This window comes from Drosophila montana, unplaced genomic scaffold (genome assembly GCF_035044405.1).
Source record: "Drosophila montana isolate Dmon_TW-CO22-7 unplaced genomic scaffold, ASM3504440v1 contig_3848_1, whole genome shotgun sequence".
NCBI classification, from domain to species: domain Eukaryota; kingdom Metazoa; phylum Arthropoda; class Insecta; order Diptera; family Drosophilidae; genus Drosophila; species Drosophila montana.
The window spans coordinates 4216365-4239711 of NW_026998720.1; the positions used below are offsets into that span (position 1 = coordinate 4216365).

Below are 23347 nucleotides of genomic sequence, written 5' to 3' on the forward strand. Positions count from 1 at the left end.
CATGCATATCTGTTGTTTAATTTATCATATTCTTTTTTGTTTATTTTTTTCGATGCAATCCATACATATTTACATTTACATACTTACATATCCCGGACAAACCCAGAAACTGCAAATCATATCTAACGTTTTTGCTTGAATCAGAATAATGCTTATCCCTGAGATGTGGTTAATGTGAGCCCTACCTAAAAAATATAAAAGAATATCAATGAAAAATCGTTTTCAGAAAAGAAACAATTCCAATTAATTTATGCCCTGCTATCAAATTTATCTAAACAGGAGCTGCACTCTGCCAGACCCAACAGAGTTCTGCGGGAGTCACATTTCTGAGATATCATACATATATATATATTGATATATATCCATGTACATAAGTATGTCCAATTCTCAAAGTCTATGAAAGTATTACCTATTGATTTTCGCCCTAGTTAACTACTTCTTATGTGTGTGTATTTATAACTAGACATATCTAACTAATAAGGCTTGTATATATAAACATTTAGTTTAGTCTTAAGTTAGTTTGTGTAACGAATGGTAAAAAGTCTTCGTACAGCATAAATGTTTTCCCGGAATTTATTTGTGTAATGCCTAAAACGCAATGATAATGTTAAATTATTTGTAAATAAATGAAATTCTATTATAATATATTGTTTTCGATGCTGTTGCATAAATAGTTTTAACTGTGGAAAGGTTACCCAAAACTAGAAAAGAAAACCAGAATAAAATGTTAAGTATTTAAGATATATATATGTATATATACATAATATATATATATATATATATATATATGCATATAGAACAATTAAAGGCTAACTGTGTTCTCAACTAAATTTGCATTGCGTAATGAATTAATTTATTAATGAATTGACATAAACAGACTTCCTAAACAAACATACATACATATATATATTTATATGTATATTTATATGTGTATATATATATGTATATATGTATATATATATATGTATGTATAGTCTTCGTATTCGAAGAAAACACTCTTGGCGACACAGTCTAGATAATTAGTACTAATGTATGTGTGTGTGCGTGTTTTAGACAATTTCTGCCCCAGAAATATGTTAATTTTAAGCTGAAAGCAAAAAATAAAATTAAACTGCAAAGATTAGTATAAATTGTCAACAAAAAATAGTATTTATAGCTATTCAAAAAAGTACTATTAAATCAATTAAAAGTAATAAAATGATAAAAGGAAAATAAAATAAAAAAAATAAAGTACATTTTTGATTGTTGCTGGTGGAAAACTCGTCGCTTTAATAAGCACTTGGGCAGCAGGAGGCATTGCGGACACAAACCTAACTCCTGCGGCACTAGTACTTAGGAAAGCGATATGTCCTGGACACAAACTAAAAGTAAGTTCTATGGAGTACTATATATACCAAATATAAGTCACACCATGTCCTAGCATCAATAGAGAGCGAGCCTTAATCCTTCCGCATTGAAGTGGGAGTTCGTCAACTTTTATTCTTCTCCAATGAGAGCGAATGTTCCTGCGTTTGGAGCGAGCTCTTCAACTTTAATTCTTCTGCAAATGGAGTGAGTTGTTAAGGTTAAACCCATATTACATATGAGCGAGTTTTTCAGCATTAATCGTTCTTCAATTGGAACGAAATCTTCAGCTCTGATCTTCCTATATTTGGAGCGAGTTCTTCAGCTAAAACAATCCTTTTGAAATAAAAGCGAGTTTTTCATCTTGAATCTTCTCGCATTTGGAGCAAGTTCTTCAACTTGAATCCTTCTGAAGTAAGAGCGAGTTCTTCAGCATGCATATACTTACACTTGAAGTGCGTTCTTCAGCTTAACTCCTTCTGCAATAAGAGAACAATTTTCAGCTTTAATCTTCCTGCATTTTGAGCGAGTTTTACAGCTTGCATCTTCCTTTACTTGAAGTGCCTTCCTCAGAATAAATTCTTCTTCAGGGAGAGTTTTTTAATTTTAATCTTCCTCTAATTAGAATAATTTATCTAGCTTTAATTCGCCATCGTTGAAAGTGAGTTCTTCAGCTTTAATTTCCCGCACTTAGAGCAAGTTCGTCAGCGCGAATCCATGTGAGAGTGAAAGAGCTATGCAAATGATATTAAAATGATGAGTTACATATGCGTATGTATGTATATGGTAGGTATTTACATACCACATGGCATCACACATCAAATATTTGTGCACCACCCCTGCCCCCACCCCCCCTCCCCCCACGCTCACTCCAATCCCTCTGAAATGACAGCTTAAGTAAGTGCTGCATATGCCATCGGCATAGTAATGTATTCTGAACTATGCACTTTATAATTTATATAGTTTGATGCTATTAATACATATATATATATATATATATATATGTATATATATGTGTGTATATATACTTAACCTTATGTGCAGCCCGCGTCTGAAATGTACTTAGATATATCAAGTCTTGTTTGCCACCCCCGAAAACCAAAAAAAAAAAAAAAGAAAATTAAATACAGAAACAGTTCTGGAATACTGCCTGCCTCTCTCTCTCTCCCTTTCTCTCTATCTCTCTCTCTATCCCCTGCTCTCTACCCATCTCTCGGTGTCTGTGTATCATAACAAGTCATATATGGCATATTGCTATGGCTAGTAACCTCTTGCACATAATACATAAGTTTATTAAATTTAAATTGGCTTAATTGACCCTCATTCGTTTTCCGTTGCGCCGCTCGGTGCGCTTCAACGACATCAACAACAACAACAACAGCAACAACAGCAACAACAATAGCAGCAATAGCAACAACGACGGCAACGTTGATTCTGGATCAGATCTGTCTCTGTTGTGTTTGGTTGTGCGTGTGTGCCTATGTGTGTGTCGCTTGTTTGCCTTCATTGTGGAGCATTCAAAGTCAATTGAATTTAAACGAATAAAACTACACACAATGTGTAGCAGGAATCTTATTGTTGTTGCTGTTGTTGCTGTTGTTGTTGCCACCACTTGCCTCCATTTGATTGAGTTTTCTGTTGAATGCGTCAAGTAGCAAAGCTTGTCCAAAAATATGCAGCAAATTGCCGTTGCAAGATGCGACAAACAATGTAGCACAATGGCTACAACAATATTAAATGACCAAACAGATAAATGCAAATTTCTTCATATATATATATATATATATATATGTATAACATTTGAAGTGAAAAACATGGATTAATACGTACAAGTATCAATTGATAGCACAACATATGACTAAGACGATTTCCTGTGCTGCTCCGCCTGCAATATTGATATGTCAAATGAGTAAAGAAAGGCTTTTAGTCATCAAGATACCCTGTAAGATTCATTATGTCAAATGTGCTTGCATAAATAATATATCTAGCCATCATATATGATTTGATTTGTCTTTTAATGTTGTTAAAATAGCGAAAAATATCGAAAAAGGTAAAAAAAAGACAATTTTATATGTGTATGTAATGCAACCAAGTTCGATATATCTAGCTTTTACAAACTCTGAGCTGAGCTATGAATTGATAATTATCGATTTGGTAAAAAAAAATTGGAATCCTATCGATATTTATAAGAAAGCTAAGCACAAGATACCCAATATATTTTCTCTACAAAAAGTTGAATCGCATCGACTTTTGTCTAATCTTATTTTTTTGTGCACATATTAAATGCAGGGTATTAAGAGTGTTCATCACACGAGAGCAACACAAACTTTTTTTTTTGCAGAAATTACTACATTAAATTTAATTCGTTAGTCTCTTGACAAACTTTTCTACTTATAAATTTCTTTTTCAAACTGAACTTTTAATTCTGAATATGCATCAAATTTATATCTACGATAAAACTTTTTTTAATATTTTTCACAACCTGACAAGCTTTTAAGAAAAGTGCAACAAATTGATACAAGTAAAAAACATAGTAAAAAACATCTTTAGATTTGAGTTCTTATTGCTTTAAATATCTACCACAAACCTTCAGGAAACTAGACCAAATTTGGTTATTCGATATTTTAATCTCCTTTTTTTGCTGTTTTCAGAACTGTTCAGTTGCAATATGTTAGAATCTTTGGAATAGCACAATCCCAAGTGTTGAACAGAGCAACCACGCGTCTGAGAACCTTAAGCGCACAACTGCACGGGGTCTGGGGACTGCGAGGGCTCACACAGTTTCCCCCCCAAGTTTGTCGGCGACAACACGATTGTGATTATCGCGCCTTTTGCGGGGTCTTAACCCCGCACGGAGAATTGACCAGTCGTCGTCGTAGGAGCAGCGGCTGCTCGTGCCTCTCTGTCGTTCTTCAATATATAATACATATAGATTATATATATTTTATTTTTGAAATACATATCATTATTATGCATGGAATATGTTTATATTTTCTGTTGCCCAGCAGAAGTTTGAAGCACAGTTTAATTTTAAATATTTTTTTAATGTAATATTTATTTTTACTCTGGTTGGGCACGATCTAAGTTCGAGTTCGGGTTTGAGTCTTACAACGCGCGACCGAGAACATTGTCGCTCGAGTGCGATTCTTCAACTGATTTGTGCAGCGATCGCTCGGACAGTCATTGGATTTTTGAAAATAACCATCAATTCAATACCGAGCCCCAGTCGTGTGTGTGTGTGTGAGATTGTGTAGATGTGTGTGTCCGACACGCCGCCCTCATATATACATACATATAGAAATGTATCTGATGATGTACGACATCAACTTCAATTCCGCAACACAAAAAGAACGAGCGACCGACCCGCCCGGCACAGCCGCAGTTGATTATTAACTAAGCCCGGCAAATGTCCCGCATTTATAGAAGTCGTCGAAAAGCAGCCCCCTTTTCATTAGAGATTATTTTATCTCAATGCAGCTTGTTACAGTTTATTTTTTCAATCTTAAATCGCCACCATTGCCGGCTTTTCACACAGCCAGCCAGAGAGACAGACAGACAGCCAGGCATACTCAGATTCAGATTTAGATTCTGAGTCTGATTCAAATACAGATTGCCTTGCGTATGCCACATTATAGCATAGGCTGGTCCCAAGTGCGAAATCCCCTATGTACACACACACATCAAATTGCTCCACACGTTTGGTCAATTGCTAACCAGCTGCTGGGCGTGTGCATTCTCTTGAATAATATGCACTCTGGCTAAGGGCATCATGAGGGTCAATCGGAAACACCCGAAAATGTATGGGTATACCGCACCAAGGGTCACTGCCATGGAGAAAGAAAATCTTAATTAAAGAAAATTAATATAATTAGCTCTGAATTGGTGTATAGGAAAATTAATAAAGTTAACAATTACAACTGTCTCAGAATGGCCAACTTTTTAGCCTTCTTTGGTTAGAGATGCTTTTCCCTTTAGAACACAAACGTCTAATTATAGCCATAAGCCGCGTGGGTTTGTTGAAAATACACAAAATTCGATAATGAACGAACTTAATTAAACAAAAAACTTTTTGCCCTTAGACAAGCAGACTCTTTAATTTAAGGAATATTCCAATTTAATTTGTCCTATCTAAAAGTTGCTTCGATAATAACTTATAATCTGAATATTGCATGAAATACTCCTTTTTCTTTATTTATATTTTCATTTATTTATATATTTACACATATATATATACATATATTAGCGGATATAACCCGGCCTTGCCCGTAGTACGTATAAAATAAAATTTTTCAAAAAGTTTTAAAAATGATATTGACACTGATCGGACAATAAACAAACAACAAATCATACAACCGTTTCCGCCAATTTACCACTGTTGCGGGTGAAATTTCCCAAATCGCTGAAACACGTATTCATTAAGTTTTTATGTAGAGCTTTGAATATAAGTTTGAAGCAAAACTTCATCAAAAAATGTTTGAATCGCACTTTCCACCGAGATTGCTTTGAGTTTGCGAAAAATGTGAAACACCCCTCAAATAAATTTGAACAAAGATCTACTCAAACGTTTTTCGCGATTTTTCCACACTTGCGGGTGGAATTTCCCGAAACCCCGACTTAACGTGCACCTTTATCACATAAGTTGATAGCAGTGAAAATTTCAGATTCCCAAATTCACCAATCAGTCACTCAGTCAGAACAAACAGTTTTATATATATAGATATATTATATTTTATATATATTTAGGTGTATTTTATATATTTAAAAATAAATAGAATCAATAAATAAATAATTATTTAAGCATACTTTTGACTAAATTGCTAATATGTTTTTTTCTATATAACCCTTACCCACAAGCGACAGTTTTAAAAGGCCGATAGAAGAGTGTGACCACATTTTCTTTTATAAAATATGTTAATTTTTGCAAGCAATTGTCAGCGCGTAAGTTCACAAAGTTTACATTAGTTTGTAAAGGCTGTTAAAGTCTTCTTGTGAAACAAGTTTTCAGTATACTTCGCCTCTGCTTATAAATTAAAAGTTATCAAAGCTTTTTGCCAGCCAATGGATATATCCTTATAACAAAATAGTCAAATAGTCCAGTTATTACCCATGATAATTCTTTAAAACTTTTCGACAATGTTGTCTCTAAACGTATGAAATGTAGTGTGAAATAAATGTATATTTAAATTTATTATATCTAATAACTGGCATATATTTGTAGTATATCTTGTATACTAGTATCTATGTATACCTAAAAACGTACGTTTTAACTTATGACAGACGTATTCATGTGTATTTTACATACAGTTGACTGAAGAATTTCAATTAATTCAATTGAAAGTTGGATGGGCAAGTACGTAAGTAAATAGTGGAGGGGCCAGATCGGGGACAGCACGACATTAATTTGGTCAGCGTTGCTCTCGCTCTAGTGTGAATCTGAATTTAAGATTCAGTATGTGCATTATACAAGATGCGGCTTCCTTATTACGGCGCATACATGATTTAATAGGCGAGTGTACACACACACGCACACACACACACAGGCGAGTACATGCGGCACGTAAGCGATTGTAAAACTCAGGGCCGGGGCAAGTCAACTTAAATAGCTCTTATAGCTAAGCCCACCCACTCACACACACACACACACACACACACACACTCGCACACACGCACAGAGAGTCCCACATAGACATAGGCATCTGCATCTACAAATACGAGTTTTAAACGTGGCGCTTTCACCGCAAACCTATAAAAGGGAACGACTTGGGCTAAACCCTTGCCGGGCAGCCGGGCAGCCGGGAGCATCAGCGGAAGGGCCAGACTCAGAACATAGAATCCACTCATTGGACTACTACAACGACTTTTCGCATACATTGTTGTCGACGGGTCGCCGCAAAGAGAGGAGCAGATTACGCAGGTGTGGGGTGGGGTGGGGTGCGGTGAGGAGGGGAGGGGAGGGAGGTACACAAAGATTAAGGTGAAATCCACAAATTTGGCGCAAATGAATTTTCTTTTTATGTTTTTTACACATCTTAAATTTTTTATTATTATGCCATCCTTTGTTGTACATTTTCGATCCTCATTCTATTACACTTAGGTTCGGTTTCAGTTCCACCCCCCCCCCTCCCCCTAACCGTACCCATTCCCGTACCCGCACCCGCACCCCATCCCTGTCACGGTCCCTGTTTCGCCTTTTGCCATGTATGCGAATTGGAGAAATTTGCGTGCGTGTTTTGAATGAGAATTTGTTGCATATTCGCCTGTGCCTGGTTGGTTGCCCTTTTTTTTTGGCCAAATGTAAAAAAATAGACGTGCTCACTAGGTGCCAGGAGCAGGGGCTGCCAGCTGTGTAGGTGGCAGCCAAAAACACACTCTCTCTCCCTCCCTCTCCCTCCCTCTCTCTCTCTCTCTCTCTCTCTCTCTCGGCTCTATCAGCAGTTATAGGTTGTATGTACGTAACTTCATATGTATGTTAAAATGAGAAGAAAGTAGAAAAAAAAAAGAGGGCCAACAGCAAATTCCCCTGTTGCGTATGAATTTTTTGGCTTCTCCGCTGAAGTAGAAAACATTTTCGCTTTGGGTAAATGTGATTTATATTGATTGTAATCGTGGGAGTGGGCGACCACCTGACTACAATGCCAGTACAGTATCAGAGAGCATCAGACAAACGGCAATGGGTTCGACAACGATGCCTCCGTTCGTAGCTATCCAAAAGCTACATAAACTCAAAAACCAATTTGTACTTGATAGATTGAAAGGTATATGTGCATACATATCAAGATATAGATATATACATATATAGATATAGATACATGGACAACGATTATGTGGATAAGTTCATGCTTTGTATAGAAGTTCTTATAACTATGTCAGGGTCTTTTGGCATGCATTCAGATATTGTCAGCACTTAAGAGCTTAATAGTTATACATCAGTTGCGCTATTTAAATATACTTTAAATATAGTATACAAGTTAACAATATAACAATGCCCTCTACTTCGTGAACCAGGTTGTTTATATTATACAGCCCAGGCTCCCAGGTTTAAATCTTGCTTAACCCCATTTTTATCCAATTCCATTTGAAACTAAAACATCTTTATTATTGAATATTTTAAATCAAAAAGTTGAATATTTTTCATTCTGGTAATTTGATTGAGGCTTTAAGCTGATGAGTTACTTGATTAGATAAGTTTACGAAATTCTTAGAGCTTTTATTATTTATGATTTGGCATACATGTTCTCTCTTTGACTGTTATTAAAATACAAATTAATATTGCAGGCTTAGAATTTAAATTTGCGTTAAATATTTTATGAGCCTAATAAGAAATTCGGGCTTAGACAAGCTCGATTAAATAACAATTTGCGGTCTTCATGCAATTATGTCTTTTATTTAAGTCTTGGCAAAATAAAGCACATATATTTAAATTATATTTACTTTAAGTTTCATTTTGTTATTTTATACACCTCAGCAGCCAGCACTTTATTTTTCTAGGGTTAAATTAAACTATTCTACACATAAATAAATAAGCAAACTACTTTGTTATTTAGATAAAACATACTTTTTTTGTGTACATATTATTTGTATCTGCAATCTGTCTTGTTAGGGCAATGAGCAAATCGCTTAATACTAAAATTAAAATGAATTACTTAATACCTATGGATCAGAATTAAAGTGAACTTAGGTGTATTAGTTAAGAGAGTAAGGAACAACAATGATATACATAGAAAGTTAATATAAATTTATTGATACTTTTCCTTGGCAGTTGCCCAAAATAGTTGTACAACAAGGAGTTTAACATACTCAATATTAATGCAAAGGTTTAATTAAGTTTAATTAAACTACTTTTTAAGCTGAGTAGCTCTGGATTAGAGTTGGTCATAACTCTGTAGTCGCGTGTGCTTGACTACCAAATACCCTGTGCGCCTCGGTCAATATAATTCTTTGGTTTTTAGCAAAATTTGAAATAGTCCGAATATGTTGAACTAAATTTAATAGTACACGAGCAGCTGCCTATTTCGTGTAACTACTTAGCTTTTATAGGTTTTGAGTTGTGCCTTAAAAACCAAGTTTCATAATCTATTTTTATCGATATTTTGAAATAGCTTTTATATATTTCCAGTTGCTCTGCTTGTCGTCCTGTCTTAGAATATATATACGTAATGGGATCGACTCCCTCCTTTTTGCAAAAGCAATATATCCTTTTTTAAACATTTTCAATAGGTACAGGGTATAACAGGTTAAATACACAAAAGCCACAACTGAGCAAGTATATCAAGAGACTTCTAGTGCCATCATCATTTGTTACCTTCTTTTCACTTGCAAGCCCTTTTCCTCGGTTTCAAGCTAGAACCACTTATGAATTATAAACAACAAAGGGGTGACAAGGCTAGCAAATCCGGCACACTAAGGGGGCCTTTTTGTTGTTAATGATTAAGTCTGAAAGGTGTTTTAGGTGTTTTTAGTTTTATTGTGTTAGATCTACTTATATCCAAAGGCTTGATTTGGTAGCTCAACGTATTGAGTCCTGCGAGCTCTCCATCGCTTTCATCTGCCTTCCCTACAGGTTATCAGGGTGAGCCGCGAGGTGGGCCACATAGCTTGTGTGGCCTGGCTAAAACCTTACTAACTTCAGTTTTTAGAATAAGATTTTTACATTGCCATAGCATAAATCAGTCTCTCTCTCTCTCTCTGTCTCTCTCTCGCCGTGGGTAATCGGCTGACTTGTAGTCCAAACCATATGCAATTAACGTCCTTTATTTAGAAATAGTAGGTACTTCTCGGGAAACACCTCTTGAATGGGAATTGTGTGCTGCATATGCAGGCGTATGTCCGCCTGGCTATGAAATTGCCTTGTGAAAGCCACATTAATGCAGCCCGCACATAAGAACAACGGAGCCGCAGGAAGCAACCACCCCAGACAGAATGTGGCATGCTGCATGCTGTATGCTGCATTCAGTATTCAGCTCGTTGTGGATGACACCAGCCACCCCCCCCCCTCCCCAACCCATCCCCCTATCCCTTCTCGTATTACTCAGATGTGAGTTACGTTCGTGCCTGAATGGTTTGAGTGGCATTTGGCTTTGGGCTGCCACGAATTTGACTTTGTGTGACGCATTAGATGAGTAGCTAGCGAGCCTGGCTAGGCATTTCGTGTCAAGGACTTGGACTCCATCTTTTTCTTTTTTTTTTTCTTTTTTTTTTATAATTTTAATTAGGTTGCAACACACGTTTGTACGTGCTAAAATTCACATACACATTACCATTTAGAGAAAGGAAAAGCTGTGCAGTGCTGTGGCAGCGCCTAATTACCTCTACCTTTAAGGTAGAAGGTTAATCTCAAACCCCAAAGTCATGCTCTCATATCCACATAAATCACGCACACACACACACACACAGAGAGAGAGAGGGTGGGAGCGGGAGAGGGAGAGGGAGGGGGAGAGAGTTCTTCTCAAACCCTCAGTCGTCGCAGTGAGCAATTTGTCAAATGTTGGATACCCCAGCCATCCCATCCTTTTGTGCGTGTGCCGTGATTAACATAAAGCCCAACCACAGTGGTGGCTACCAATGCCAATGCGAGCCAAATGCAAAGTTTGTTAATAATGTCTCTCCGCATCGGGCATCAATCTGTACACCTGCCCTGTCCGGGCTGTCTGTGCTGTCCGTTTTCGGCTCCTGATATCCTCTGTTATTGCAAAATGTGCTACCGTTGAAGATGACATATGATTTGACTTGTGACCAAAAGATAAAACTGTCTGAAAACAAATATATTTCCGCTTAGACATACGATTTGTGTGTCATAGCTGAGGAGCAGCAAGGCAGCAAGGGAATCGCAACGGCTTTGCTCTCTTTATTCAAGATTCTGGTTAGCTTCGCTTATTATGAGGCACAGCTTTCCTTCTGGCCAGGCGGATTCCTTGCGCCTGTAATTTGTACGCACATGCCGAGAAGCGTGTTAGCTCCAGGCCCACCCCCACCCCCCTGGACACACTCCAGCACGAGTGCGACACGAGCTACTGAGCTACTTATGCAAATAAACATAGGCTCTGCGAGTGGGCGCTGCCTTTGTGGGCGGGTTTAAGTCGTGTGGCCGCTGACAAACTGCGGCTGGTCCTCTTGACTTTGCCATGCCCGCTGTGGAGCATATGGAAATACGATATTGTTAATTAATTTACGCTTTTATTGGTATTCGTACCTTCCAGTGAGCAGTTTTTGCTGAACGGGCACCAGCACATGCATATGCTGCCCATGTCAAAGCGAGCTTATGTCAAGGGTCATGTGTAAAAAATAAGTAAATCAAATGCTCGTTAACACCTCGACGCCAACTAGCATAGGTTGACGTTAGATAAATGGAACGCATGCTGCCAACAATGTATTTTTATGTGGTATCAAAGCGAACGAAAGGGCTCGGCTATTATTGTGTTCAAAATGTATCTTATATTCTTCTTGGATTTTTAATAGTTCTATATATGCATTGTGGAGCTTTCGAGTGTGACTGATAGTTAAACTTAAGTAAGATTTACTTATTAAATATTTATTTTTACTATATATACTTTTTAACTGTCAATGCAGAAATAAAAGTGAAAATATAATTACTTTAACTCTTTAAACATATATTTGTAAATGTATTTATTAGTTCTCAATACAGAAAACATTTTAGTTAGTACGCCGATTTTCCCATTTTTTAAAATTCAAATTCAAATTAGACCAGTGCTGCCATCTAGGTTATCTGTGCTGCCAGACTATTTAAAGCTACTTAAAATAAGCTGGTTGTTATAAACAGAAAGTGCATTGCTCAAAAACTAGGCAAACAAAAGCTAAATAGCATGAATAGCAAAAGTTCTAAAAGTATGTAAATATCCTAATTGTCTAAAATGCATGTCGTAAAAAATGTCAAATATCGTAAGTTTCAAAAATACAGGTTTAAAGTTTTAGCGCACAATCTACTAAATGTACTTTAAGTACGATAAGGTAAATGTCTGCACTTACTTATAATACGATTACCCATTACGAGCACCACTTCTACCCACATACCTATAATACGATTTAGCATACAAGTTGGAGAGTTCCTCGTTTCCAAAATGTAGGTTGAGTACGATAAGGTTAGTGTCTACACTTACTTATAATACGATACCCCATTACCACCACCACTTCTACACACCTACCTATAATACGATTTAGCATTCAAGTTGGAGAGTTCCTCGTTTTCAAAATGTAAGTTGAGTACGATACCCATAATACGATTACCCATTACCACCACCACTTCTACCCACCTACCTACATTACGATTTAACATACAAGCTAGAGTTCCTTGTTTTCAAACAAATTTTATTTAAACTTTTGAATGCCGGTCGGAAGTGTCGTACAATGGTGCTGATACATTTGTAATAGAAATATCGTATCATCCAGTGTCATTTCAGCTTTAGACAAGGTCTTGATGCGATGTTTTACTTTCTTCAAAATTTCACATTCGGGCGGCGTAAATGTCTCAACAATCTACAATAAAAAACAATTAATGAACACATTTAAACACATTTTTAGTAGTGAAACGTAATACCTCAGCTATATATTCGTCCGATTCCCCGCGTTCCTTCATGGTCTCAACTATGCTGTCCAGTCTTTGAGACTTCTCAATCAAGCCTTTATGCTCGTTTTTCTCATAGTTGGACCGTCTTATTGTATTGTACAGGGACTTGAAGCAATTGTCCAACAACATTCGTACAGTCTACAATAGAAATCGGAAGATTATTAAAACTAATATTTCACTTGAGGCACAGTTTTCTCTTACATCCTTTTCTTTGATTTGGAAAAGATAAAAAGCCTTGGCCGGTCCACTGCCGCCCCCGCCAGGTTTCTTGATAACTTTAACATGTATGAATTGTTCCTGGAACAGATTATAAGCAAGAGATTTAGCCTCCTTTGCGGGTATCATAGCCTCCTTTTGCAAATCCTCCTGTTCGATGTACTTTTTAAAGCGTATCACGCGAAATATACGTGCCGCCTTCGAGCCAAAGCGTTCAGTTATAACAGACTCCACACAGGCAAGAGCCAGCGATTCGAATGCTTTCTCCATGTCCACCAAATACTGCCCACCACCCATATCGCCCACTTTGCGAAGAAAACCAAGTGAATCATCCGCTGTAAGGAGTTTTTCACTTTTAATAAAACTATTTTTATATCTATTTGAGGTTTGTTTACTTATCAAGCATATATATTGATCCAAGAATTTCATCAACTCCAGATTATTCGATTTGCGCTCAATTGCCTGTTTTATCTCCACGAATGTAATTTGATTAGAAGCTTTCTATAAAAGAATGAATATTTCATGTTAAGAGCCTTTTTAGACATCGAACGCATACCCGCTGCCACGGATCTGTGGTGTTATATATTAGGTTCAGAATGAAACTAAAGCATTCAGCGGCATTTTCCCCCAGCTTCCGCTCAATGGCGAGTTTCATGATGTCATCACGGAACTCCTGATGAAAACGATCGTAGTTTAGGCTCCAGACGATGGCCCCATCCAATGCCTTTGACAGTGTCGCTTCACCTTTGCGTATCTGGCCCAACAGATGCAGATCTATGTTGGGTGGCACAAAGAAATCGCATTCGTTTGTCTGAAACTTGGGTACAGCCTCTTCCGACTCGTCACCAGTCATTAGCTCCGGTATTTTTATGATATAATGATCGGCTATCATTTTTATAAATGTGTCCCTGTAAGTTTCAGCACTCTCCGCTTTGTTTTCACCATCAGACAAACATTTGAGCAGCAAACCGGTTGCCGTTTCCGATCCCGCATTCAGCAGCTCCTCCGCTATAGAAGCGCCAACATTGCCGTACTTGGTCTGTACAAGGTGTATGTAGCTAAAATATAAACATATGGTTATATTTCCCACAACAAATATATTTTACAATATAACTCCAGCTCACCGGGAGTATCGAAGCAGGCATATTACATCTTCCCGACGGAGAGAATATTCGGGCAGAAATGGATTGTTCTTGGATGGCTCAAAGTTGACCAGTCGAAATTTGATGAGTACTGCCAGAGCGAGCATCACTTCCTTTCGCGAGAAATGTGTGCTGCTCACAATTTGTGACAGTGTGCGCGTGGTGGCTGAAAACAGGCAATCCGCCACGGACTGCACCACTTTGCCAAAGCATTGCTCGAGAATAGATGAGCACAAGTGTGCGTAATCAGCAGACATATTAAGTCTACCAAACAATCACAATATACTTTTAACCAGCCAAAACAATAAACAACAAACCCACCGGCAATATAGAGCGCGAGATACCATGCGATATATCGATACATCGATAGTCATATTTTCGAGCTGTTTTAGTGTTATAAGCACTAACAAAATAAATGTTTACCACATATGGTACAATGTACAATTTTCGCATATAAAAGTACCTCTTGATGTGTTTTTTTAGTATTTAATTTTATAAAATAAAAACAAGTTTCAATTTTGTTCTCCATGACCTTTTTAGAAAATAAGCGTCTAAAAATACGAAAGCTTTCACATATTTCAAAGTTGAAAATATAACCAATTTGTACTTTGTACCATTGAATAAAAGAAGTACCACTTTTCGTACCACATGTTGCAAAACTCGTTGTATCAACAAAAGTATCGATACTAGTAAAGAAAAACATTGCGCAGCAAAATATTTATTCTATAAATATTCGGCTAGTGGGGCTTTTGTGCCAAATAATTCGACTGCCTGATATATTGTCCATGCAGCAGAAAACCACTTTAAAGTCCATGGGTAGCAAAACGTGTGGCCGTTATCAACAATACGCTCGCCCATTTATTATAGTGTCTAACGCTTTTGATTTTTACACGGATATATATATAAAGCTGGATCGAACGAGTTACTAAAAAACCAAATTGTAATTACAGGTTAGAAATTGCATTAGATAAGATAAGCGCCCATAACTCATGCACATTTCACCAGATATTTCCCCCTACTGGACAACTCAATGTCGGATAGCGGCTTGGGTATGGCCGACCCGGACACCTCATCCGATTATCAAAGCCGTGCGCTCGATGAATTCCGCGTGAACTGGCAGCGCGAGCTACAAGATCAAAACGAATCATCGCGTATGCCGGCCGAGGCGGGAGAGCAGCCGGCAGAAGCTAAGGCTCAGAGTTTATATCGCACTGCTGTTGAGCTGGAGCAGCGGGGCAAAGTGTATGACGCTCTGGCCTACTACCGCAAAGCCACCCAAATTGTACCTGATATTGAGTTTAAGTTTTATGAGCAGCAAAATTTGAATAACGATGTCAACAAATCGTACCACAATCTGCTCAGCAATTTTAGCAAGAATCTCGATCTGCACGAGACGGAGGCTAAAGAGGATGTCGTACCAATTGATGGTTTGTACGAGAAGTTCCAGCGCGATCTTTGCTGCGAGGAAATCTACGGTGGCAAAATCTTGATTAACAGTCGCGATACGAATGTTCTGACTTCGGGAAGCAACCTACATATATCCGATCTACCAGCCGAGATTCTACTACATATACTGCGCTGGGTGGTGTCTTCGCAGCTGGATATGCGCTCCCTGGAACAGTTTTCGGCCGTATGCAAAGGCTTCTATGTGTATGGACGTGACGAGGAGCTGTGGCGTTTGGCTTGCGTGAAGTGAGTTTCAAGGTTTTTAATCATATCAAAAGTTAAATAATTTATCTATCTGCCAGAGTGTGGGGTAGCAATGTGGGCAGTTTGAATGCCAAGGATGGAGGAGCATGCTACGAGACCTGGCGCGACATGTTTTTACGGCGTGAACGTGTGCTCTTCAATGGCTGCTACATAAGCAAAACAACCTACTTGCGCATGGGTGAAAATAGTTTTCAGGATCAGTTTTATAGACCACTACAGCTAGTTGAATATTATCGTTATATACGCTTTCTGCCCGATGGCAAGGTGCTCATGATGACCAATGCCGATGAGCCTGCACAGGGTGTTAATAAACTGAAACAAATATATCATACACGTCCTGATGTACTGCGCGGTCGTTATCGACTTTTTGGAAGCACTGTCACCCTGGTGCTGCAGAAAACACAGCAAGCGAGGGCCACAACACAGCGACATCGACGTGGTAGCCTTTTGCCCGGAGACGAGGAGGGGAACAATACGCAATATGTGATAGAGCTGCGTATCATGAACTCACCCAAGCGACGATTTGCCCAGTTGGTGTGGTCCAATTACACCTTGGTGCAGCAGCGTAATAAAGTGGAGACGAGCTCTGCGTTCGAATTAACTGCTGCCAAGTATCCGCCGCTGTGGTTCTCCGCCGTTAAGAGCTATCATCTGGATGCAGATGCGCCGCTGACTTAAATTTTTCTTTGACTTTCGACCACGTTAATAAAACAAATTGCATAGCGTTTCTCTAATTAAAAGTTTTTAGTGTGAATGGAAATAACGAGTCGTTAGCAACTATGCGATTATTCGGCATTAGCTGTCTAAAAGCGTACAACGTTCTTAACAACTAGAGCATAAAATCATCCTAGGATAAGTGAAGAAGCTTAGCTTTTCATTATCTAAGCTAATGCAATTTGCAATTGAAATAAATTGTTTTCGTTTTTGGACTGGCTGCGTAATTGATCTATGTTTCGGACTGCACCACTACGTGCTCATAGCGCATCTGATCGGGCGTATCCCAGCAGCTCTTGAGGCAAGTAAAAACTAACACATTGCCATATTCGATTGGCGCATTGCAGGAATTCTGTTGGAATCGCAGCTTTGGGATCAGCGTGGGCAGCAGCTGCACCTCACATATGGTTTCACCCTTGCAATTTTGACACTTTGGCAGCGGCTCGTTAAGCGGTGCCACCAACAGTGGATATGCGTCACGGGAATATCTGCAAAGGATTTAGTATATTTAGCAAACGCTTACTTTAAGCATTCCATACATACCTCAATATCTGGCCTGGATTCTGCTGTATAGTTGTGATAAAATTGTGAAACACCACATCACCATGGGCGGGCAGCGCCTTCTCGTACGCCTCCTGCTCTTCGCACGCCTCACTGCTGCCCGCAACTGATGCGACGTCGGCAATTGGCGAGCGCGCTGGATTCTCATCCTGCAGCTTGTACTCTTGATATAAATCGCGAATGTGATCCATTGAAAGTAAACCACCATAGTTCTCATACTCCTCCTGCTTCGCATTGGCCTCGACATCCACAGCAATGTAAATGGGCTTTAGCGTGAGGTCCTTGATCTGGGACAGGGGTCCCAGGGTGGCCGGCAACGAGGTATGCTTCAGCAGCGCAATAAGATCTCGTTCCGGTTTTTTCGGTGTATCGACTAACACAACATCCGTTTCGGGTCCCTCGATTTCCGCGCATATCAATGCCGTGGCACCTGCGCCTGCTACATCGCCACTCGCTGTAGCCACAACTGCAGCAGCACAATTGGCATTCGGATCCTCGCCAGCTTTCTCTGGTGAGTTCATATCTATTTGACCAAACCCGCAGACCAAATCATTTTCAAGAGAGGTACTCTCATCGTCATCATCATCTTCGCCCAACTTGGCTGCATCGTGCGCCCCAGTTCCTGAGATCTCGATATCATCATCGGCCTTCTCATATTGCAAGGCACTTGGCCGAACATTGCCATTTCGCTCGTTCTGCTCATCATCCGCCGTCTGATCCATGGCCTCGTCCACGATTTCCGGCTCGCCCCAGCCCCAGTCATCAGCTCCGCTACACCAGTTCACCTTTGGCGAGGCACTTGACTTGTTCTTCTTCTTGTTCAGCTTGCTGACCGACTTGGGCGACTGCTCGCTGATGACATCAAACTGATTATCCAAATGCTGAGTCCGCACGCACACCCAACTCCTTTGGTTCTGCGAACAAGCTGGGCTCACGCAGGCAAATACATAGAGATTGCGATGAAATTGCGAACGGTCCAGGGGCGCATACATCTGGACGATTAAAGGACGCACCATGCCGCACAGTGGGCAGGCGGGCACGGTAACTTCATGTCTCGGCCAATTCTATTGGTAAAAAATCAATTTTAATTATGTGCTGTCTCTGCATGTGCTTCACTACGTAAGTATGTATGTATGTATGTATGTATGTGCATGGTACTTATGTCTGTGTGCAAGATGAGCTTCATTTGCATAGCTGTGACAACCTACAAGGATTGCTAAGTGAGCAGCCACAGAATAATTATGGATTCAACTAAATGGGTCAAAATGAATGACCGGTGTAAATTATGTCCCATAACATAAATATACCACTATATACATACATACGTAAATATAGGTCCTTATTCACTCTCTTATATTTGTTAAAATCCTGTGAAAGGAACTACAAAATCGCTCATCGCTTGTACTTACGGGTTCTCCACCTATTTTATTTGTGCAGCTATTGAGTAACGCAACCTGCTTGGCCGTAATTTCTTCATCATCGTAGCCTAAATACACTGTTGATTTATTCTTTGCCATTTTTTCATGTTTTAAATCGTTTTTAGCTGGACACAAAAAATGTTACCCCTCTCAGCCATCATACTTGTCCAACGGTGTGGCTCCTATCGATACTTCGATGTTAGCAAATCATCGATAAGTGGTGGCACACTGACATCGATATATAAAACGGAAAAAATTGCGCTTAAACTCAACTTTAGCGACCGTTTTTAAACAATCATAAATTCCTTTTTTTTAATTGAGTCATTTTGTTATATTAAGTATTATTGTTTAATTCAATAACCGAAATTATTTATAACAATGCAACAGTTGTTTGGACATGACACTTGTCGAACTAAAGCTTTCACTGTTACTTATACACACACAAAGGATGTGGGGGAAAGCTTTCGAATCCTTTCACGTATATTTGCTACCGTGATTGCTATACGTGAGAAAATATTACAAATGCTCGAAGAGCCAGTGTAAAATTATTAGAAAATTTACTACAGTCGGTGCCGCACGACCCGTTGACGCGGAAAAAAATGTTTATATTAAACGAAATACATTATTTTAATTGTAAAAGTCCGATTTGAACTTGTAAAAATATTGTATTAATAGTGTACCTAGATTCTTATAAAAACGTAGTATTTGAAAACTAATTACAGTAATTGGTTAAATTTGAAAATTTATTATTGGTTGCTGTCATATAGAAATTGTCGAGCAAAACAGTCATTGTCCTGTGAAAAATCGATTGAATTTCTACCGTGGTACACTCTGTGCTGTCATTTCATGAGCTTTTCTAAATTAGTTCAATAGAAATCAAACGCGATTTTTGTATAAGCTACATATATGATTAAAGCATTCTAGAAATTAATTAAAAGGAAGCTTTAAATAACCACGATCTCACGCATGAACCAACATGATTGTTGCATCTGGTGTGGATAGCACTGCTTCATTGGGTAAGTTGTCAATGTCAATTTTCAGTTTTCATTTGTTATTTACTGGGTGACCGACGGAGTGGTATGGTGGGGTAGGTCTGTTGTGCGCACGTCGGCTTCCATTGGTTGCCTTTTGATGTGATAATGAATGTGGATTGTTTTTACTGGTTTGGTTTTCAAATAAATGTTTGTCTATTGTTGAAGGTACTGTTGAGGTCACAACTCTTTTGGGCGCATTTTTTGGCGTATTAGTGCTACTGCTCCTGCTGTTCCTCTATATAAGTCGCAGATGCTGCTTTCATCATCGCCATGGCATCAACTGCTGTGACGAGCGACACTTGGCGGCCAAATGTGTGCAGAAGATTAGTAAGTTCTTTAATGGAGGAGCACCATAGGATTAATAATTTAAAACAATTGCCTATTCAGCACGGAAACGTCGCTATGAGAACACCAGCTCCGACTCTGAGGAGGATATGCTGCGACGCCTTCGCTGGCATCAGCAGAATAATAACATTCTACCAAATGGCAAATTTGTCGGCTATGGCATGGGCATTGACCAAAGGAATCCATTGACAGGTCACAATTTCAATTATCATCAAGCTGACCTGCAAAGGGTCACAGTGACACGTGACCCTTTGGCAGTTGCTGAGCGGGGCAAGGTCGGCATTCCTTCATCGCACAGCGAGTGCAGCTCCAATGATTCCATCGAGGCGTCTGTTGACAGTCACACTGGCATTTTGACAGGCGAAAGCAGAGGTACAAATACGTGATTATAATTCAAGTGGATGCCCATACAATATACTTATTTATATATTCCATTCACAGCTGTTCCGGTAGCATCACTGAGAAACTCCTATGCCAAGTCACAGAAATATCAGCACAAAGTCGACGTGCTGCCACCGAAGCCCGAGAAAGAGAGGGATAGCGTGATGGTGGTTCCAATTGCTAGCTTAAGTAACAACAACAATAATAGCATTGCAAACAATAACTACAATCAGAGCTGCAACAACAACAACACCACCACAACCAGCAGCAGCAACAACAACAACGATGATGTAAGTTTAATATTATTGGAATGCCGAAGATTCAATACCCTTGCAGGGATATAGTAGTCATATAATAGACTTTTCATACCCGATTTTTCCCCTGTTTGGTTTGGCTCACATTTCTTAAAGAGACAAATGCTTTTCATACGAATGCTCTGCTTTCGACCAAAAGTTCCTTGGATTGCGATCCGTAGCGGTCGACTCCCATTAACATACACTAGTTTGCCTATAGACACTCAGACGGACAAAGCTGAACAATAATATATACTTTACAGGTTCGGAGATTTATCCTTAAATGTGTTAGACATTTTATGCAAAGTTGATAATAACCTCTTTGAGGGTATAACAATGATGTGTCGGAACTTAATTCTTAATTGTATAAAATTCTCTTTAAGGAACCTCTTTTCGATACCAGCGACTTGCGTTCCATCAAGTCCGATGATATCCTGATCAACGATCCGAAGAGCACAGCTCCGCGAGGACCCATTGAACTGGAGATGTCCTTGCTGTACGATGCGCCCATGCGTAAAATGACGGTGCACGTGATGCAGGCAAGATGCCTGCCACCATTGGGTAATGGCCAGCAGACGCACACCCAGGTGGGTAATTAATTCGGCTAAGAATCAAGTCAAAGTATCAAGTGTTTAATGTTTTCTAGGTGCGCCTTCTGATGCTGCCCAACAAGAAGCAAAAGCACAAGACTAAGATACGCAGTGGCGAGAACCCACAGTATATGGAAAGTTTTCTGCTGCATCGTGTAAATCCCGAGGATGTCAACAACATGGGCCTTCGGGTGCGTCTGTATGGATGTGAGCGGCTGCGTAAGGAGCGTCTCATAGGCGAGGCCTATGTGAGTTTTGCTACTGTCGATTTGGAACTAGAGACTAATCTGTGGCTGCCGCTGGAGCCACGCAACACAACATCGCTTTTGGGATCAACAAGCGACCTATTGAGCTTGGCCAGATCGGACAGTGCTGGTTCCACATCCTCCATGCAACATGGAGGTGTCTCGGAACTGCTTTTGGGTCTTAGCTACAACGGTGTGACGGGTCGACTTAGTGTGGAGATTATCAAGGGAAGCCAGTTTCGCAGCCTAATGCTAAACAAGGCGCCGGATACATATGTCAAGCTGTGTATGGTTAGCAGCATTGGTCAGGAGATTTCACGCGCCAAAACGTCCATACGAAGGGGGCCCAATCCGCTATTCAAGGAGACATTTGCGTTCCAAGTGGCGCTGTTCCAGCTGAATGATGTGACGCTCATGATCTCGGTGTATGCCAAAAGGCACATGAAGAAGAACGAGATGGTCGGCTGGTTTAGCTTGGGCCTAAACTCATCAGGACCGGAGGAGTGTGCGCATTGGGCAGATGTCTGCGAAATGCCCAAGGGAGAGATGCTGGCGCGTTGGCATGTACTGGTGGATTCCTGATTCGAGCAGTTGGGACAGTCCTCAGGACTCAGCAGTAAGGCGCTCAAAAAACTGGGCTTTGCTGCGTTCAAGGACAAGTCCAAGGATAAAGCGCGTAAGGAGATGGATGAGGTTCAATTCCCTGCAGACAATGCGGTTGCAGTCGACATTGAGCCCGGCTTGGAGCTTGATTTTGTCTAGAATTTGGTCAGTTCTAGTAACCGGTTGGTAACCTTAAACATTTTGATTGGGGTTTTTTTAAGTGGAGCATATTTTGATCGTTAACATTGGTAACATTGTGTTCCCCCGAAAACTACATATTGTAATTTTTGAAAAGTCTGGTTAGCAGCCAGATGTTAGTCCACGAAGGCTAAACAAATTTTTTGTAATTTGGAAACAAATCAAATTTGGCACACATTTCTTATAAAATGTGTGAAGATAAAAAGAAGCAACACAGATAAGCAAAAACAATTAATTAGAATACTAAAATTTTGTACGCAACTGCATATGCATAACTTATTACTAAAATTTAAACTTTATAATTGTTTGTGATAATCGATATGATATGAAAAAGACAAAATAACAGCGACATGTATTCGCATGTCAATTTTTTGTAATTACTATTTCTCTGCAACTTAACACAATATATCTAACCGCAAAGGTTTTGATGGTCCCAAAGGACTAGCACTTTTTTTATTACCATTATTAAGAAATCCATAAGAAAAGCAAAAACTAATTATATACAAACATACATACTAGCATTGTTAAACATGTGTGTTAGACAGAACATTTGGATGTGTGACAACGACAAAGAAATAGCTTTTAACATCTGGAATGGTTAGTGAAAGAAAATAAACAGAATAAACCAAATTGAAATAAACACAGCTATATAACTACTAATGTTTCGTCGTATTACACATTTCACAGTGTTCTGGCTAACGATCTGCAAATAAATAGCAAAACAGCCACAATTGTAGCCAACGCAAACCACATTACAAATGCAAAAAAAAAAACGAAATTCTTGAGATTTTTAACAAGAAAATCATTGCGTATTGTTCCAGTTTTTATATGGATATATTAAATACCAGTACCTTAGGATTCAAATTAAATACGCACAAAAATCTATTGTACATCCGAGTGAATGTTAAGAGGCAGATCAAGTTTATAAATATAATTGGAAAATCCAGCACCATTTAATCATATTTAATGCAG

General features: G+C 39.1%; 4 protein-coding genes and 2 long non-coding RNA genes across 7 annotated transcripts; 3 read left to right on the plus strand and 3 right to left on the minus strand.

The window, feature by feature from the left end:
* Positions 1–51: 51 nt before the first annotated feature.
* On the minus strand, positions 52–1999 carry LOC135438531 (uncharacterized). The gene is made up of 3 exons (XR_010437892.1): positions 1793–1999; positions 1395–1540; positions 52–185 (listed from the first exon to the last, which is right to left on the minus strand). It is a non-coding gene; the product is annotated as an uncharacterized LOC135438531 (long non-coding RNA).
* LOC135438532 (uncharacterized) lies at positions 930–4319 on the plus strand. Its single transcript, XR_010437893.1, has 2 exons — positions 930–1367; positions 3996–4319. It is a non-coding gene; the product is annotated as an uncharacterized LOC135438532 (long non-coding RNA).
* An 8326-nt stretch (positions 4320–12645) lies between these two features.
* On the minus strand, positions 12646–14617 carry Polr3C (RNA polymerase III subunit C). The gene is made up of 6 exons (XM_064696970.1): positions 14266–14617; positions 13698–14199; positions 13537–13642; positions 13127–13476; positions 12896–13063; positions 12646–12834 (listed from the first exon to the last, which is right to left on the minus strand). Exons 1-6 carry the CDS (start codon positions 14538–14540, stop codon positions 12667–12669), a joined length of 1569 nt encoding a protein of 522 aa, XP_064553040.1. The 5' UTR covers positions 14541–14617; the 3' UTR covers positions 12646–12666.
* Positions 14618–14956: 339 nt separating this feature from the next.
* On the plus strand, positions 14957–16733 carry LOC135438528 (F-box only protein 9). The gene is made up of 3 exons (XM_064696870.1): positions 14957–15233; positions 15289–15975; positions 16032–16733. Exons 2-3 carry the CDS (start codon positions 15314–15316, stop codon positions 16669–16671), a joined length of 1302 nt encoding a protein of 433 aa, XP_064552940.1. The 5' UTR covers positions 14957–15233; positions 15289–15313; the 3' UTR covers positions 16672–16733.
* Positions 16714–18853, minus strand: trus (programmed cell death 2 like trus). Its single transcript, XM_064696865.1, has 3 exons — positions 18678–18853; positions 17251–18332; positions 16714–17195 (listed from the first exon to the last, which is right to left on the minus strand). The coding sequence occupies exons 1-3, from the start codon at positions 18783–18785 to the stop codon at positions 16940–16942; spliced, it is 1446 nt and encodes a 481-aa protein (XP_064552935.1). The 5' UTR covers positions 18786–18853; the 3' UTR covers positions 16714–16939.
* A 599-nt stretch (positions 18854–19452) lies between these two features.
* Positions 19453–23153, plus strand: Syt14 (Synaptotagmin 14). Of its 2 annotated transcripts, XM_064696862.1 has the most exons (6): positions 19453–19702; positions 19886–20047; positions 20108–20437; positions 20507–20736; positions 21123–21326; positions 21386–23153. In XM_064696862.1, exons 1-6 carry the CDS (start codon positions 19663–19665, stop codon positions 22154–22156), a joined length of 1737 nt encoding a protein of 578 aa, XP_064552932.1. In that variant the 5' UTR covers positions 19453–19662; the 3' UTR covers positions 22157–23153. The 2 variants fall into 2 exon arrangements, with proteins under 2 accessions (XP_064552932.1, XP_064552933.1); XM_064696863.1 differs by lacking the exons at positions 19453–19702; positions 19886–20047; positions 20108–20437; positions 20507–20736 and adding an exon at positions 20880–21002.
* Positions 23154–23347: the final 194 nt, after the last annotated feature.

Coding starts and splice junctions, on each gene's coding strand:
- LOC135438528 (XM_064696870.1), top strand. CDS start 15,314: ATGTCGGATAGCGGCTTGGGTATGGCCGACCCGGACACCTCATCCGAT. Junction 15,976..16,031: donor TGGCGTTTGGCTTGCGTGAA/GTGAGTTTCAAG, acceptor TCTATCTGCCAG/AGTGTGGGGTAGCAATGTGG.
- Syt14 (XM_064696862.1), top strand. CDS start 19,663: ATGATTGTTGCATCTGGTGTGGATAGCACTGCTTCATTGG. Junction 20,737..21,122: donor GCAACAACAACAACGATGAT/GTAAGTTTAATA, acceptor ATTCTCTTTAAG/GAACCTCTTTTCGATACCAG. Junction 21,327..21,385: donor GCCAGCAGACGCACACCCAG/GTGGGTAATTAA, acceptor AATGTTTTCTAG/GTGCGCCTTCTGATGCTGCC.
- Polr3C (XM_064696970.1), bottom strand. CDS start 14,540: ATGTCTGCTGATTACGCACACTTGTGCTCATCTATTCTCGAGCAATGC. Junction 13,643..13,697: donor CCACAGATCCGTGGCAGCGG/GTATGCGTTCGA, acceptor ATTCTTTTATAG/AAAGCTTCTAATCAAATTAC. Junction 13,064..13,126: donor TCCAAATCAAAGAAAAGGAT/GTAAGAGAAAAC, acceptor TTTCTATTGTAG/ACTGTACGAATGTTGTTGGA.
- trus (XM_064696865.1), bottom strand. CDS start 18,785: ATGGCAAAGAATAAATCAACAGTGTATTTAGGCTACGATGATGAAGAA. Junction 18,333..18,677: donor ATAAAATAGGTGGAGAACCC/GTAAGTACAAGC, acceptor TTTTACCAATAG/AATTGGCCGAGACATGAAGT. Junction 17,196..17,250: donor AATCCAGGCCAGATATTGAG/GTATGTATGGAA, acceptor AATCCTTTGCAG/ATATTCCCGTGACGCATATC.